The sequence below is a fragment of the Acomys russatus genome, unplaced genomic scaffold (assembly GCF_903995435.1).
Source record: "Acomys russatus unplaced genomic scaffold, mAcoRus1.1, whole genome shotgun sequence".
Classification (NCBI taxonomy): Eukaryota; Metazoa; Chordata; class Mammalia; order Rodentia; family Muridae; genus Acomys; species Acomys russatus.
The window spans coordinates 277-18,180 of NW_026131555.1; the positions used below are offsets into that span (position 1 = coordinate 277).

The following is a 17,904-nucleotide window of genomic DNA, read 5'->3' on the forward strand; positions in this document are numbered from 1 at the left end:
TCCAAGATGCACAAGGCAAATTTTCATTCTTCTGTGTAGTAGGAAAGCAGTTATGGCTTATTACACATATACATATATATTAAAATGTATTTCAAGATATAATCTTCAATATATATTGAAGTCATACATAGTTTAAACTAGCGACCTTGTAATCGAAGCGAATTTTTATCTCAGGTAATTGGCTTAATTCAAAGGATTAGATTGCCTTTTTGCTGCAGGAGCTAGTTTAAACTAAGCAAAGCATTTGCACAAGCAGGTTCCACAGTCTAGAGAAAAAAAACTGGGTGTTCTAGAGGATTTAAGTACATTTCAAAGAGAGAACTCCGTAGCTTTTTAAACTAAATGCTCAACGAAAGGAGAGCCTGGCCAGAGACTTTCTGTTCTAGGCAAGATGAGGTCTTCCTTGCTGATGGCATTAGGGAGGTCATCAGCCATCACCTCCTAAAGTATTAGCAGTGGGTGGAAACATGATCAACATTTACCGGGAACTGGAAGTCTAAGGCAGGACTTCCAAATGACCAGGCTTTAGTTAAGATCAAAGATGAGATTTAGAGCAGAAGGACTCAAAAAGAAAACGAGGCTGTGCCAGCCTTCTCACTCTGCCGCAGCGAGCATGGCCACAGCGCTAGGCCTAGAACTGACCTAGCATGGCACCCAGGAGAGCCCAAATAATCGACCTCCAGAACCCCAACGACAAGCTGAGGATTAGAAGGCAGCAACCTGGTGGGACGTTTGTCCCAACTCCGCCAGCGGGCTCCGCCCCCCACCATTACTGTCTTCTGCGCAAGCGCGTGCACGGCTAGACGCGGGTGACAGATACCGGAACTGCCCTGCCCAAGCTCATGTAAAACCACTGAACGCAACGGCCGGAACCGCCTCTGCAGCTGGACGTGAGCGCGCACCTCCTTCCTCGCCCGTGGGGGGCGGGGCCCGTCAGGGGGCGGGGCGCGCTCGTGGCGACCAATCAGCGGACTCTGCGGCCAGCTGTTCCTGCGGGCCTGGACTAGGCTACGGGTCCCGCGGAGGCACTGGCTAGGAGGTGAGTGTGCTGCCTTCCTGGTGTGGCTTCCAGGCTGTCCTCTGCCTGCTGTTCCTGGGAGGGAGCGGGGTTGTAGGCACAGGGCTGGGGGTAGGGGAGGACCCAGGCCGAGAAGGGTAGGCTGGACCCTTTCGACTCTGGAGGCCGGAGGAGGGGACTGGACCCTGGCCGAAAGAGTTCGTTCTCCCGCGGCTTAGGAGGATCCTGGGTGGTCCGGGATTCGGGGTGGCCAAGGTAGGGACGGAGGTGGTGCATTCCGGGAGGCATAGCCACCCGGGCTTTATTCCCTGAGTGAGAACCAGGCTCCCTCTATGGTGGGTAGGCTGCGGAGAGCACCGGCTCCTGGAGGCCTGGCCTGGGAGTCTGGACCCCCTCGGCTCGTTAGCGACCTTGGTGAGGCTGCTCGGCATACCCAGAAGCGGCCAAATGCCAACGATTGTGGAACACAGCTGTCACCAGGCCGCAAATAGCCGCTTGCTTTGACCGGTGTCTTACCCCCACCTCCCCTTAATTGTAGGTAACGGGGAAACCTGCTCAGGGCCTTTTGGTTGATGATGAAATCGCTGCCAGGTCTCCTGGTAGGACTTCGAGTTACCTTGAGGGGCCAGGGCGAGAGAAGGAAGTCAGGCTGGCCCTATGGGTATCAGGTAGTGAGGGCCTGCGGCCTTTGTCCTCAGGCTGGGATGAGGACTCTGAAGAGCTTTGGCTCTGCAGGACTCCCTCGTCGCTCTCACTCTAGTATTTCCTTTATTGAAGCTTCTTCAGTAGGTACGTCGTGTTTCCTGTAGAGTCCCTTCAGTCCGGCCGACGGTCCACGGGTGCTGGCTGAATTTGGGATTGTACTCCCTGGGAGAGTCTTGCTTGTGTTTGAGACTGGGGATTGTGGGTAGTGATGTCTTGAATGAAACAGAGAGGCAGTGGCAAGTCCTGGTAGACACGTGGAATCAAAGGTGATATCTAGGGTCTGGTGCAGGAGATCCAGGAATGCTCTAGATGACGGAGACTCGGAAACAAAGCGAGCCTGGAAAGGGAAGTAGATTCAGTGACAGAGGACTGAGTCTGAGAAGAGTCCACAGAGCAGAAGACAGGAAGTTGGGCTAGCATTTAAGAGTCCGGGAGAGGAATCTTGGGGGATATGGCAACTGCAGAGGAAATATCTTAAATTTCGTCATTTTGGGGTGAGGAATGTGTTGAGAAACTTTAATTGAACCTAGACAAGGCCGTGAGGTAGAGGTTCAAGACTCCCATTGGCCAGTTAACCAGCTATCTTACTAGGAAGTCCACCATGAGCCAGCAAATGTCGAGCCAGCAAATGTCAGGCCAGCTGGAAGTATTTACTATCTTGCTCTCCTTAAAGCCTCAGGCTAACTGGGCCTTCCAAGAGGAGGCAGTGAGTGTTCAGAGAGGCTCTAACCTGCTCAAGGTAACACAGTTTGACAGTTTGTAGAAGCTCTGGGATTTGAATTATTTCAGGAGAGTAACACCATCTACCAGGTGTTTAAGGATATTGCAAATGAGGATGAGGTTTTGAACTATTTTTCCAGGAAGCACTCACTGTTTTCAGAGGTAGAAGTGATTATCAAATGACTTTTCTTGCTTAAAAAGCAAAAAACAAAAATAAAAAACCAAACCAAAGCAACAACAAAAAAAACTTAGACATAAAATTTCCTCTATCTTTAGAATGTATTTGAGTAGATTAGGAAATGACCTTGATAAGCAAATTATTGCCTTAATGAATTTTGCTAAAGGTAAATTAATAATTTGTGCTTATCACTGGGGAAGTCTTGCCAGTATTGTTTTCATGAGAGTATTTCTTCCAAAAGCCTTTCTGGAACTTTTGGAACTGCTAAGAAATGAACTGGAATTTGACTCCGTGTATCTATGTGTGGTTTTTTGTTTTGTTTTGTTTTTTAGATTCATTTTGTTTTTAATAATGTGCATGCGCCTTCGTTAGGGTATGTGCACGTGAGTACAGTGTCTGAGAAGTCAGACCCCCTAGAACTGTAGTTAGAGACAGTGAGTCACCCAGTGCGGGTGCTGGGAATTAAGCTTGGGTCCTCTGCAAGAGCAGTATGTTGTCTAAACTGCTGAGCCATCTCTCCCTCCCTGCCTTCTTGTTTTGTTTGCTTTTGTTGTTTTGAGATAGGATCCCCTATAGTTCATGCTGGCCTCAAAGTTGCCATGTGGCTGAGATCGGTTTTGAACTCCTGATCTTCCTGTCTCTGCCCTCTAATGCTGCTTGTACCTGGCAGTGTTGGGGCTAGATGCTACCGCAATCCAGCTGTGATTTGAATCTTTCAATGGGAAAAGTTGGGTTTTTAGTTACTACTTATCTTCTCAAGAACTAGTGTAACCCTCATAATTTCAAGTCCTTTTTCTTCAGAGATTCTTCATGCATGAGCTAATTAGTTCCTGTTTTTGTTCCAAAGCTGTTTATAGAAGGAAGATGGAAAGCGGCACCGTTTTGCTGGAATCCAAATCTTCACCGTTGAACCTTCTGCACGAGATGCACGAGCTCCAGCTCCTGGGCCACCTGTGTGACGTCACAGTCAGCGTAGAGTACCAAGGTGTCCGTGAAGACTTCATGGCCCATAAAGCAGTGCTGGCAGCAACCAGCAAGTTTTTTAAGGAGGTGTTCCTGAACGACAACAGCACAGATGGCACCAGGACTAATGTCCACTTAAAAGAAGTTCAGGTCGTTGACTTTGCTTTCGTTTTTTGGAGTTGTCTACACCGCCAGGGTGCAGGTGGAAGAAGACCGTGTGCAGCGCATGCTGGAAGTGGCTGACAAGCTCAAGTGTTTGGACCTGTCTGAGACATGCTTTCAGCTTGAAGAAGCAGATGCTGGAGTCGGTCCTTTTGGAATTGCAGAGTTTCTCTGAGTCTCAGGAGGTGGAGGCCAGCAGTGGCCCCCAGGAGAGTGTGACCCCCAGCTCCAAAGCAAGCGTACCAGGGGAGATGCTCACGCCAATGGCCTTGTGGATTCCTTTGACTGCCCAATAGAGAGACTTGGCAATAGCCTTTCACCAGAAATGCCGTCCAAGAAGTGCAAGGACAAACTGGACAAGAAGAAAGACGTGGCTAAGCCTCCCTACCCTAAACTCAGAAGAGCCAGCGGGAGACTGGCTGGAAAAAAGGTGTTTGTGGAAATCCCTAAAAAGAAGTATACACGAAGGCTCCGAGAACAGCAGAAAAGTGCTGAGGAAGCCGTAGAGAATGACAGCTGTGTCCAGGACCCGGACAATGAGAGGATGGAGTCCGAGCCGGCGTCTAAAAGTGCAGCTTGCCCTGCTAGTGTGGAACAGGAGGAAGGCCTGCAGAAAGAGGAAGGAGAGAAGGAGGAGGAGGAAGGGAAGGATGGGGAGGAGAAGAAGAAGAAGAATAACTTCCAGTGCACAGTCTGTGAGAAGGCCTTCCTGTATGAGAAGAGCTTCTTGAAACATGTCAGGTACCACCACGGTGTGGCCACTGAGGTGGTGTACCGCTGTGACACCTGTGGCCAGACCTTTGCCAACCGCTGCAACCTGAAGAGCCACCAGCGCCATGTGCACAGCAGTGAGCGCCACTTCCCGTGTGAAATGTGTGCCAAAAAGTTCAAGCGCAAGAAGGACGTGAAACGGCATGTGCTGCAGGTGCATGAGGGGTGGCGGCGAGCGGCACCACTGTGACCAGTGTGGCAAGGGCCTGAGCTCTAAGACTGCCCTGCGGCTGCACGAGCGCACACACACAGGCGACAAGCCCTACGGCTGCACCAAGTGTGATGCCAAGTTCTCACAGCCCTCAGCGCTCAAGACCCACATGAGGTGCGGCTGCCTGGGAAGGTTGCTATGTGGAGCAGGGCTAGCCTGCATGCAGGGACGTGGATTCCCAGTGCTGACGTGCACTGACCAGTTTGGAGGTGGCCTTTAGGACTTGGACCAACAATGTCTGTGTCTATAGCTCTTTGTTTCCCCACTGGTACCTTCGAGGACTTGGGAAACTGAGGCAATTTTGAATCTTCTTTGAAGGTGGAAGTCAGGGAAATGGCTCTTCAACTTCTCAGAGACCCGTTGGCCCCGCCTCCCCTGTATAGAGGCCAGTGCACGGCAGAGCCATCCAAAACTCTGGGTGCTGTGTGCCTGGCCTCTGGGCGGCCTGAGGTCTCATGGTACTCTGTACTTGAGCAGGCTGGGCGTTTCCTGCCACAGCAGTATTGAGGTTGTGTGAGGTGATATGTACTGCTGCAGGACTCTTCCCTATGGTCTGTCAGTTCTCGGGGCTTGGAAGTGCCATTCATTGGCTGATCTAAGAATTAGAATCTAAGAATCAGGCAACAGTTGCTATGCTTTTTAAAGATGTATTTATTTATTTATTTATTTTTGTATATGATGTTTTGCCTGGATGTATGTATGTTTACCGTGCCTGGTGCCCTAAGAGATCGGAAGGTAAATGTCAGATACCCTGGAACTGAAGTAACCAATGGTTGTGAGCCACTTAGGGATGCTGGGAGCCAAATGCTGGTCCTCTGCAAAAGCAGCAAGTGCTCTTAACCACTGAGCCATCCCTCCAGCCTCTGCATGATGCTTTCTAATTATTTTCAGACTGTAAGAGAGTAGCAACTTTTCTTTCTTTCTTTCCTTCTTTCTTTTTCTTCTTTTCCTTCTTTCTTCTTCTCATCCTCCTTTCTTTCTTTCTTTCTTTCTTTCTTTCTTTCTTTCTTTCTTTCTTTCTTTCTTTTAAGTCAGGGTTTCTCTGTGTAGTTTGGCTGTCTTGGAACTTACTTTATAGACCAGGCTGGCCTTGAATTCACAGAGCTCCACCTGCCTCTGCCTCTTGAGTGCTGGGATTGGAGGCGTGTGCCACCACACAGTTTTCATCCTGTGAATTGGGACCATTTTGGGGGTTGAACGACCCTTTCACAGGGGTCACAGGTCGGATATCTTGCTTATCAGATAGTCACATTTATACTTCATAACAGTAGCAAAATTACACTTATGAAGTAGCAGCAAAACTAAGGGTTGGGGCACCACAGCATGCGAACTGCATTAAAGGGCCGCAGGGTTAGGAAGCTGAGACTCACTGTGTCAGGCAGTGTCTCACTGTGTAGTCCCTGTTGGTCTTGGCAGTTATAGGGCTGTGCTTGCTTTGCATTTTCCGAGATGTGCCTGCCTCTGCCTCCCAAGTGCTGGCATCCAAGGCATGTGTCATGTTGTAATTTTTTGGTATATATGTTGTCATTCCAGACAAGCAGTTGCATTTTCTACTGTATTCTACCTTTGCCCTCTAAGACTGGGGAGAGAACATGGTGGTAGTCATCTTTCAGTTTACCTGAGTTCAAAGTATTTGTGCAGGAAGCACTCAGCAGACATGGCTGATGGCTGCATCATGCTGGTTGTGAAGCTGAAATACTCTTGTGTGGTCCTCAGCAATTTAAGAGCAGATTTTCTCTTCAGACTGACTGGTCATGTTAGGAAGTGACAGTAAAATGTTTGGTGACATGGTACTTTGTCAACTGTAATTCCTAAGGTTATTCCAAATGAGGAAGCTTTTCAAATATTAAATGATGCCCTTTAAATATTAAAATACATGAAGGCCCAGTCTGGCCCAGGAGAGATGTAGGACCTCTCAGTGGCCAATTCCGTTGCGGTGTGTGGAACTGGGTGGAGATATCAATCATTGGGTCTCACACAGAAACTCCATTTGTGGTGGGGCGAACCCTGGCCATGAGGCAGGGTCTCTCTGTTTATCTCTGGCCATCTTGGAACTTGCTCTGTAGACCAGACTGGGATATTTCACCCCCCTCTGCCTTCCAAGTGGGTCACCACTGCCTGGGCTGTGGTAAACTCTTGATCTGTCCCATTAGTCATTTTCCCAGCGCTCTTGGAGTAAATGGTTTTTGCACAATACAGAGGAATTTGGAAATTGTATTGCAAAGTGACCTTTGAAATATACCCTGAGTTATCATCTGAATGTTGTACTTTCAGAGTTCATACAGGGGAAAGACCTTTTGTCTGTGATGAATGTGGTGCAAGATTCACTCAGAACCACATGCTGATTTATCATAAAAGGTGCCACACAGGTAAATACCCACACTCTTGTGATTGACTGTCTTTCCTAGCTATAGGAGAAAACTGCAGTTGCATCATTAGAAGTTGGATCCTCCACAGCAGTGAGTGCAGGTTATGGCCAGGTTTCAGCTTTTCCATCTAGTAAGAGCAGATTACAGACGCACCTGCTGTCTGCAGTGCTGCTGTACAAATGGCCACCGTCTGGGACACTGGGCACTAAAACAGGGCACATAGGGCTTAGATATCTAGAGGTATAAAACAGTTGCTACTGTTGTAACCCTAAGTCTATTTTCAGGAGTCCTAAAGAAATTATCTGAAATCTGAGAAAAGCTGTGTGATCAGCTTTCTTCTTGCTGTGTTTAATAACAGAATCAGGAGTGGCATGATGGGCCAACCACAGGGGGTGCTTCAGTAGGCTGGAAATCCACACCCCAGCTCATGGTGTGGCCCTTTGGAGGAAGGACTCTAGAATTGCATGGGCACATCTGTGCTTGAATGAACAATTAGGCATGGTCAGTGCCAACTGTTGAAAACCTGGACAGTAACCAGGAGCAAATACTCACATGAGAAATAATGATATTTAGATATGAGCTTATCTCTACTTCTAAAAATATTGTGATAGTTTTCCATGAGAGGGAAGTTAAAGGTGGCTTTATTCTGGTACAGCATTACACTCCTGTGGTTGAAACCTTTGATGTAAACAATACAGGATATGGAGCCTGTATAGTGCACTGTACTCACTCACCCAGGTCTTCCTTTGCTTATGTATTTTACCTCTAAACACTCACACAGGCCCAAGGATCAAGTATAGTCCAGATAGATGAGGTATGGACCATTTGTTACTGGAACGCAGAGCTCCAGAGGATGCTCTGGGGAGGCAGTACCATAGACTTAGAGTTGGTCTTTGCACATGACTATTACTGTATTAAAATTTTATGAAAGCCGTATTTTTAATGTGTGTAAAATTGGGGATCACACCAGTTGACTATATGAGTGAGTTGGGAGAATCAACAAAGAACTTAAAACAACAAAAAGTGAGGCTTTGAAATTGCCCTGCAGCCCAGTGAAGTTGGCTGGTGCCACTAGCCTAGAAGTTACTTAATTTGCAATAACTAAATTTCTTGAATTTAATCAGGACAGTAGTCATTGATTCTTGTTCGATGGAATGCTGTTTGGATTTTCCAGGATATTCACCACTTTTATCAAGTAGCAAGGTAGTATGTTTGATGTTTAATTAGAAAGTGTTGGCTGCTGCTTTCAAAGGTGTAGAAAGAAGAGCAGCTCTTCCTCTTCCAGGTGTTTTTAATGCCTCTGTTGTTTGTATTTTTGTGTCATCTTTTCATGTAGGTGAAAGGCCTTTTATGTGCGAGACATGTGGCAAGAGTTTTGCTTCTAAGGAGTACTTAAAACATCACAATAGAATCCACACTGGATCTAAACCCTTTAAATGTGAAGTGTGTTTTCGGACCTTTGCCCAGCGGAATTCCCTTTACCAGCATGCTAAAGTCCACACAGGTATGGCAGCATACTTCAATCTGGCGAGGAAAACAGTTCAGTTTTAGTTCTATTAAAAAGTCTTTGGAGAATGTTTTTGGTGTCACCACGACTATGATAACTTCCCAGGGATGGCTCATAGTGGCTCCGTATTTCATAGGGTTCATTTTCTCACTGGTGGGGAAAGCACGTCCAGGTCCATGGCAGCAGGAACTTACAGAAGTTCTTCACACTCTGGTAAACCAGAGAGGGCTAGCAGGAACCAGGGGCTGCTATAATCTTAAGGGTCTGCTCTACTAACCTACTTCAAGCACACTAGGAAGTAGCCAGTTCCAGAAAGATTCCAAAGCCTTCAAAATAGCGAGCAGCTTGAGCGTTAAGAATGTGACCCTGAACCGGGTACAGTGGCGCACGCCTGTAATCCCAGCACTTGGGGAGGCAGAGGCAGGCGGATCTCTGTGAGTTCAAGGCTAGCCTGGTCTACAAAGTGGGTCCAGGACAGCCAAGGCTACACAGAGAAAAAAACCCTGTCTCGAAAAACAAAAAGGATGTGACCCTGTGAGGTGCATTTCAAATTCATTCTGAACCAGAAGCTTTAGGAGGAAAAAAAAATGATCAAACTTATTATAGTAGCATTTTAAAAGTAGTTTTAAAGTTAAAATGATACTATTTTTAAACCTTTTTACCTACTCCAGGGCTTTTGATTGAACATACAGCCTTGTGCGTGCTGTGTGAATGCTGTAACATTCGTTAATTCGTGGACCCTATGTTTTTTTCTTTTCTGAGAGAAGATTTTCATATAGTCCTTGAACTTGCTATGTACGCCCAGATGCTCCTCTTCTCTACATCTCAAATGCTAGGAACCAGTCTAGCTTCCTACCCAGTTTTGATACTTTTGAGTTTGTACGTTTATTTTTAATTACATTATTTTATTAATCACATTTATTGTTTGTTTGTTTGGAATTTTTCAAGACAGAGTTGTATAGCCAAGAATGTCCTGGAATTCACTCTGTAGACCAGGCTGACCTTGAACTCAGAGAGATCTACCTACCTCTGCCTCTCAGTGCTGGGACTAAAGGCTTAAGTCACTGCTGCCTGGCTAATGACATATATTTTAATTAGTTAGGCTTATTTTTGCATGTATGTGCATGGGTGACTAGGTGCACTGACGTGTGTGGAGGTCAGAGGACAGCTTGTGGGAGTTGGTTCTCACCTGTTCCATGTGGGTCCTGGAGACTGAATTCAGATCCTCAGGCTGGTGGCAGGCGCCTTTACTCACTGAGCCACCCTGTAGGCCCAGTTTTCTGATTTGACAAAATGAAAAGTGAGAACACTTTAGTATGCAAGAGGGGAAGTCTGTTCGCAGCATGGGGCTTACTGAAGGACACATAACTTCCTGTGGTGTGGACGGCTTGAGTATGGATGTTTGTATGGATCCACATCTTTCAGATATACACAGGGATAAAGAATGGAATGGTAGTGTACATATGTGCACACACATGGTATGCTATTAGGACAGTCTATTACTATGGATAGGAGGTTTGTATTTCAGATACAGTGTCAGCTGCACACACAGAATTGACTATTTTTAGTACACTCGGTGCCTCTGCAGGTAGCCCTTGAGTCATTGGAATGTAACTTTTCCTTTTGGGGAGTGCTCAGACTATGCTGGGTGTGCAGATGTGTATCGAGAGTTAAATAAAGTGGACTGAAGATGTCATTGAGTAGTTTCCTTCTCTTTCTTTGTTCAGGAGAGAGGCCTTATTGTTGTGACCAGTGTGGGAAGCAGTTCACCCAGATAAACGCCCTCCAGCGCCATCATCGAATCCACACAGGAGAGAAGCCGTTCATGTGCAATGCGTGTGGACGGACATTTACTGACAAGTCCACTCTCCGGAGGCACACCTCAGTAAGCGATAAGTAGTCTGCTTGAAAACAAAGCCCTTCTGGCCTGTAGGTTGCTAACCCTGAATACCTGTCATTATTTTAGTCCGGGTCAGAGGTGGTAGCAGGTCTGTCCTGGGCGTCCTGCAGTGACACCAGCAAATAAAGTGAAGCCTCCTATAGCCAAGTCTGTTAAAACCCTTGCACACAGTGGCTACTGTTCAAGGCAGATATTTGGTAATTAGTACAGGGGTGACTCATTAGAAAGAAGATTTAAAAGGCAGGGAGATCTTTTGTTTCTTTTTTTTTAATATTTACTTTTTGATTGAGACACATTCTGGCTCTGTAGTGCAGGCTGACCTTGGACCTGTGACCCTCCCATCTCTGCCTCCTATGTGCTAGGATTATGGGTTTTTTAGTGGTTGTATGCTATGGTGCCTGGCCTTGAGGAGAACCTGTTCTTTTAAAAGATCCATGTGTTATTAATAAGTATCTATAAATTGGGAAACTTAGAGACACATGCAGTGACTCGTGTTTTGTTTTATTTGTAGATACATGATAAGAATACGCCATGGAAGTCTTTCCTTGTCATTGTAGATGGCTCACTCAAGAATGATGAAGGGCATAAGACAGAACACCCCGATGATGAATACGCATCGACCAAACTTTCAGATAGATTACTATCTTTTGGTGAAAATAGCCATTTTAACAACCTACTGGAAGTCCAAGGCAATGTGCCTGCCATGCAGGAGAACGGTTCCACAGATGCTGCTTGCAAAGCAGTGCTGTCTCAGGATGCTCTGCTTAGCACTTCCATCAGTGAGCTTGGTGAGCTGGCGCCACAGACAGGCTCAGTGCCTGCACACCTTCCCTCGCTGACCACCATGGAGTGAGAACTTGACGTTGTGTGTCAAGAAGCATGTGTGACTGCTACATTTCAAGTGATGCCAGGGCCTAAGGAAAAAAAGTTGTCTGTGCGAGGATGGAGGCAAGACTGGCCTTCCAGAGTTCCCTAAACTTCCATGAGCTTGCACGTCTATATCACACTTAATCGTTTTCCCGTTAACATTCTGATCTGCATGATCTCAACTACATTTCATCAGCCAAACACGGCAGTTACCATAGCTCACTTAACCCTGGTGTAACCGTACATGTCAATCACACGAATGCTTGATTCTCTTGCCGTCTAAGCCACTGCTTGTCTTAATCAGAGTACACAGCATTGACCCGACTTGGGAAGGTGCTTTTCGTGGTCTCCTGGTCTCACCCTGCCTTATATTTCCATGTGTGTTTACTTCATCTGGTCCTTTTAGGGCATTTTTCTACAAAGTTAAAGTACAAGTGGGGCCACTTGTTTTTAGCCGTTTCTTCCTTACTGAGATAAAGGCAAATCAGATTTGTTCTGGGGAACCTAGAATGGGACTGAAGAAGTAGATGATTCCATTTGTTTCTCCCTCACCTCTTTTCAGAGGCACGAAAAGGAATGGTACATTTTCAGTATAGTACCTCAGCTTGTGTCCAGGTAAGGAGTTGTCATACAATTCAATCTGGGATGAGATGTGGCTGTTCAGTTTCATTCCCTAAATCAGATTAAGTCAAAGCTGTCCTACCAAAGAATCTAGCAAACAGTTTTCTCTTTGCAAAAGTGTGAGAAATAAAGCGGAGGTGTCAGAGCATTTAGCTGACTGCATTTCACAAACGGCATGATCAGGGAGTCTAGCAAACCTCTGCCAGGCTTCTACCACGTCCACAGCCCCCAAAGCACCCATTTCCAAAGCAGAAGGTGACAAGAGATTAGTAACTGCTGCCACGCCACCTCCTTAGGAGCATGTAAGAATCTAGAGCAGCGGTTCTCAATGGCCTTTTCACAGGGGTTGCCTGAGAGCATCAGAAAACAGACATTTAATTACAATTCATAACAGTAGCAGGATAGTTATAAAGTAGCAATGAAAATAACTTTGTGGTCGGAGTTACCACAACACGAGGTATCAAAGGGTCACAGCATTACGAAGGTTGAGAACCACTGATCCAGAGGGGACCAGAAGCCTTGGCATGCTCAACTTCTATGCCTTAACAAGTGGATCATAAAGAAGCAGGAATGTTGTCTCAAATGTTCCTTTGGCTTTCTCATGCTGAATTTAATTACTGCTCAACAAACTCATATGAAAAAATGCATTTAGTGGCACTTGCTATTTCTGATGTATGGTTGCAGGGCCGTGGGTATGTGGACACTGCCACCCGTGACCCTTAAGCATTAATTTTTATGAGCGCCTTAAAAGGAGAATTCTTACGCCTTCTAGTGCTGGTTTCTAAGAGGAAGGCACCTTACGTTCAGGGTGAAGACAGATGGCACTATGGTGGAAACTGAGGGCGCTTCCTCAGCACTCACTTTGTGGTGACACCTTCAAGTAGTTGGTGAAGCCATCAAAAGGAGTTCTAGGCGCTGGTAATATTTCCCACTTGCTCTTGAAGGTTCAGGGCTGAATTCTTTCATTCGGTTGTGACCTGGCAGCCTAGTTTTGTTTACAGACAAAAACTAACAAAGCAAAAGCCTAGTGACTGGCACATGACCATTTCAATTGGAAGAGCAAACCTGCCCAGCTGACATACTGTGTTATGGAATAAAGTCATCTTGATGAGAAGGTATTTAAACAATAGATTATTTTGTTACCTACTGGAAGAATTGTCTTGAATTTGTTTCTTTAGAAGTTCTAAATAAAATTGTTTAATGTGTTAATAAATGTCTGCTTTGTAAAATTTCTGCAGTTCTAAATTTATTTACATCATAATTTAGGGTTTGTGAAAAAGATTCTTAACTGAAATTAGTCTAGCTTTAGTAGTATAAATCTTGAAACTTAAAACCAGGTTTATAAACCTTTATGCAGTTACCACAGGTGGCTTAAATTCTTGAAATCCACAGTGGCATGACCTCTGCTCAGCAGTGGCCAATGTTGATCTGGGGCATGTGCACCATAAGGGCATTCCGCTCTTCTCTGCAATGCAAAGTCACGGCAGGCATCAGTGACCCCTTTGCTATATACATTGTTGTCTCTTCCCAGTAGAAGACGGTGTCCCTTAAGGACATAAACTCTGGAATTATCACCGCTTTGTGGTGTCTCCCATACTTCTAATCCGCATACAGTTATGCTGTGAGAAAGCAAGTCTGATACCAGTCAGTTTGTCCCAGGTGTGTTCTGGCAGCACACTACTCTGAGGGCATTGATAAGGGATACTGAACAGGAGACCTGCTGCCATCCCAACCATTCTGTTTCACAACATAGTCCAAACAATGGAAGGCTCCATAACCTTTGGTTTTACTAAGGTTTTCTGTAGTTTAAAAAGTGGGCCAAGAAGTAGTGAGAACCTTTGCATTTTTGCTGTTGGTAATTACCTAAACAAGTGTGGAGATTATAGTTTAACTTTCTAAAGATTTTTACATGTATGGGAATTTTCACTGCATGTTTGTATGTCTGTGTACTACATGCATGCCTGGTGCCCAAGGAGACATTGGATACACTGGAACTGGAGTTACACAGTTGTGAGCCACCATGTGGATGCTAGGATTTCAACCAGGGTCCTCCAGAAGAGGAGCCAGTCCCCTTAATCACCAAGCCTTGCCTCCAGCCACAACCTTAACTTGTTAAATGTCACACCCCTTGAGCAGAGCTGTCAGGTGAGCTTGGGGTAAAGAACCTTGCCACAGTAAGATCAGTGCTGTGAACCTTGTGGGAACCACTTGAAGGCGGCCAGTTCTGACCTGAGTCAATTTCCCTAGCAAAGACTGGTCAAAATATTACCGATAATTTCCACTTTATTTACTGTACAAGTTCACATAAAACAAACATTCTTTCAGCTAAGGTAGATTTATTGTTACATGGTTTTTATAATGTACTCCCTTGCCTGAGAGCCACTCAGGACTTCACAGGGGCCTGCTACTGGTCACAGCTCACACCGCAGCATGCAGGTCACGGGCATGCTGTGCTGCCAGATCCTCCACAGTCACAAAGGTTTGTATTTGGACATTTTAAGTGCAGAATACCAGAGGGACAATAAATGCACAAGGGCTGGTGCAGATGCTTTGGTTACAGTGACACCACCACACATGGTTACAACTGTGCAAAAATACTGTTTTATGTCATTAAATAAAAAAGGAATTCACACAAGCTATCAAAATGTTGCCACAAAAGGAAAGCTTTTCTGTAAGAAATTTCGACTGACATAACTATCAACTATCACCAGATGCACACAAACATGAGAACTATAACAAAGGATCACTGTGTCCTGTTCATAATATTCTAGAGACTGAAAGCCTAAAGCCTACAATGCACTGCCCCGTGTCCACAGGACATTTGGAGGAAGTAAGCTTGCATATGACATTTTCTTCATTCTTTTATCTCTAGGTCTGTTCTTGACAGTTTTTATTTGGAATCCTACCATGTAGCTCAGACTATTCTGAACATGCTCCTCCTGCCTCAGCCGCCCAAGTGCTGGGACAAAAATAACCCAAGCACTGAGTTATCTCAGCCTTTTTTTTTTTTTCCTTCTTCTTCTGGTTGGTTGGTTGGTTGGTTTGATTTTTGAGATAGAGGCTCACATTGTGACCTTGGCTGGCCTGGAATTCACTAGGTTGCCCAGGCTGGCCTCTAGCTCACAGCAGCCCTTCTGCATTAACCTCCTAAATACTATAGGATTACAAGTGTTCACGGTCCTGGCTCCAGGACTTAACTTCAGTAAAAGCAAACAACTGATTGAAGGAAACAGCAAAGAAATACACTACTTAAAAACCCAAGGTGTTGGATATCATGATGAAAGGTAAACCCAAGTGTCCTACAAGACACCATGTGGGTTTTCATTTCAAATGGGCACACCAGAAGACTGAATTAGTGACGGCAGAGTACAGAGGCTGTCTATGAGAAGAAACAGAAACTCACTTTTCTATAAACCAGAGTCTTACATTTTTAAGTGTGTGTGTTTTGTCTGCATGTATGTTTGTGCAACACATACTGCTTGGTGTAAGTGGAGGCAAAAAGATGATGGTGGATCCCTTTGGACTGGAGTTACAGGAAGCTGTGAGCCCCCTCCCAAGTGCTGGGACTTTAACCCTGGGTCTTCTGGAAGAGCAGACGAGGCATCTCTCCAGCCGTAATAACTCCCTGTTCTCTGTTCACTTTTACATCAGAGATTCTAATGGAGTCAAGAAGACTCGATTAGGCTCCGTGGCAAAATTTACCTTTGGTACAGCCAGCTATCATTCAGAAACCAAAAGGCATTGAAGGACCAAAGGGACTCATCAGATTCTAGGGCACATTCCCTCTTTTCCAGACATGGCAGAGGCCTCTGGCGTATACACAAACCCTGTTACCAACATGCCAGGGGCCTGACAGACACCTTCCACTTGTCTCAAGGAAACTAGTTTTAACATCATCTCCTTTTCTCTTTTAAAAAAATAATAAAAAGATTATTTTACATCTCTGAGTGTCATGCCTGCATGTATGTATATATTCATTTGCCTGTGTTTATCTGTATGCATGTGCTTGTGGAGAGCAGAAGAGGGCCCTGAACTCCTTGGGGAACTGGAGTTAAAGGTGCTCTGGAGCCACCCAACATGGGTGCCGGGAATCAAACCGAGTCCCCCGGAAGAGGAACCATCTCTCTAGCCCCTCCTGCTACTTCCTTTCTCTTCTGAAAGATCTGACTTTCTCATCAGTCCCCAAACTCTCCTCATTCAGCCCTGGGCCTGGGCACAGCCACTCCATGGCACAGTAAGAGCCACCAACCCTAGTCTAGGGCCATCCGAAGATGAAAACATGTTAGAACTAGGAGATACATCTAGTAACTCATGCTTTTCAAGCACAAATCATCTCAGCATAAAAGTATGCACAAGAGACTCAGGAAGCAAGGCCATGTCTACAGTACTGTATCAGCACATAAGGTAGCAGCAGGGAGGGTCAAAATCTGAAATAACAAAGCATACATCGTGCGTAAACCAAATAGAACAACAGAGTTTATACATACAAGTGAAATCACTTTACCACTTAGGAAATACACCAGGGGCCCTCAGACACAGGTGAGGTTCTCATCTGACCAGGTATAACATAAACCCTTATGCCACACTGACACCACGTACCCAACACCACGTCCAACTGACACCACTAACCCAACACCACGTCCAACTGACACCACATATCCAACACCACGTCCAACAAATGGACGCTTAGCCACACACAGTCTCAAGCTTCAGCTGGGATTTTCTGTCCAGCTCCGCTCAAGCTCGGCATGAACTGGGACCCGGAAGACAGTGTGATGAGTGTATAAATGTATGAATCAGAGAGATGCCAGTTAAGTTCACTTTTATACAATATGAGGGGTTCCCATTGCAATAAAAATGGTGACTCTAAAGAAGGGGAATATTCTGTTTCTTATAGGTTGTAGTGAGTGTAAGTTCAAAAACCAAAAACAAAAACAAAACCCAACCCAATGAAATCCGCCTTGACATCCATTCACACAAGACCACGGGACCACAGGGCCCGCCAGCAAGTCTCTTCCCCTTATGATAGCAAGTGATGCAACAGATCTCGGCTCTTCTCAGTGTCTGCCATGCACATGGGAAACATATGCAGCAAAATAAAAAGCAAAGGAATTCATTTCTAAGCACCATCAAAATAACTATAAAAGAAAGCCAAACATTTTCTACTAAATTACAAACTTATCCCTAATAACCACCCTAAACGAAGCCACTTGTACAAAAGGTCAATCCAGATACAACACATATGGTCTTTGCTAAGCAATCTATAAAACTGGGTTGAGTACCAGAGTTCGAGAAAAAAGAAAACACAAAAACATGTGGCAACATTAAACACAGGCCTTGAAAACGTCAAAAGAAATAGGACGAGGATTCGGCAGTACTTCTCAGAAAGCTGAGGACTCGGATAAGCATGATATGCTTTGGTTTCATAACCAAAACTGAATAGATTGCCTCCCATTCTCACAGTGGCACAGACATGGCGAGCTAAAACAATACATAAACTGTGTGCTTATTTACAACAAAACTAAGTCAGTAAATGGGCATCCCAGAAAGACAGTCTTGCCCGAGGACAAAACTAAAAAGACGAGCTGCATGCCACAAAGATGTCAACGCTTCACTTGAGGTCTCCATCTCCTTCTCCATCCCTTGGATAGACTTCTTGATACGAAGCAACATGGTGGTCAGCCACTGATCCAAGCGGGATATGAGTCAAACTCCTTCACCTGTGTAAGGAACAAAGAACAGGAATTATACCAAAAAATACTGAAAACACAAGGCGATAGTGACCTAAGCTTTTGAAGATGTTACTATAATAACCCACTGTGATTAGAAATTATTCATTCTAATTTATAACTTCTCTTACTAAGATAGTTTTTCTTTTCCTTTATCCCATAATCTTGTACATTTAATTTTTC

General features: G+C 45.3%; 1 protein-coding gene across 1 annotated transcript; it reads left to right on the forward strand.

The window, feature by feature from the left end:
- Positions 1-934: 934 nt before the first annotated feature.
- LOC127186290 (GDNF-inducible zinc finger protein 1-like) lies at positions 935-11,394 on the forward strand. The gene is given in 10 exon segments (XM_051142723.1): positions 935-1,039; positions 3,469-3,749; positions 3,751-3,867; positions 3,869-3,992; positions 3,995-4,680; positions 4,682-4,842; positions 7,003-7,097; positions 8,434-8,601; positions 10,332-10,489; positions 11,016-11,394. Coding segments are annotated over 9 exon segments (2,115 nt in total). The 5' UTR covers positions 935-1,039; positions 3,469-3,485; the 3' UTR covers positions 11,358-11,394.
- The last annotated feature ends 6,510 nt before the right edge of the window (positions 11,395-17,904 follow it).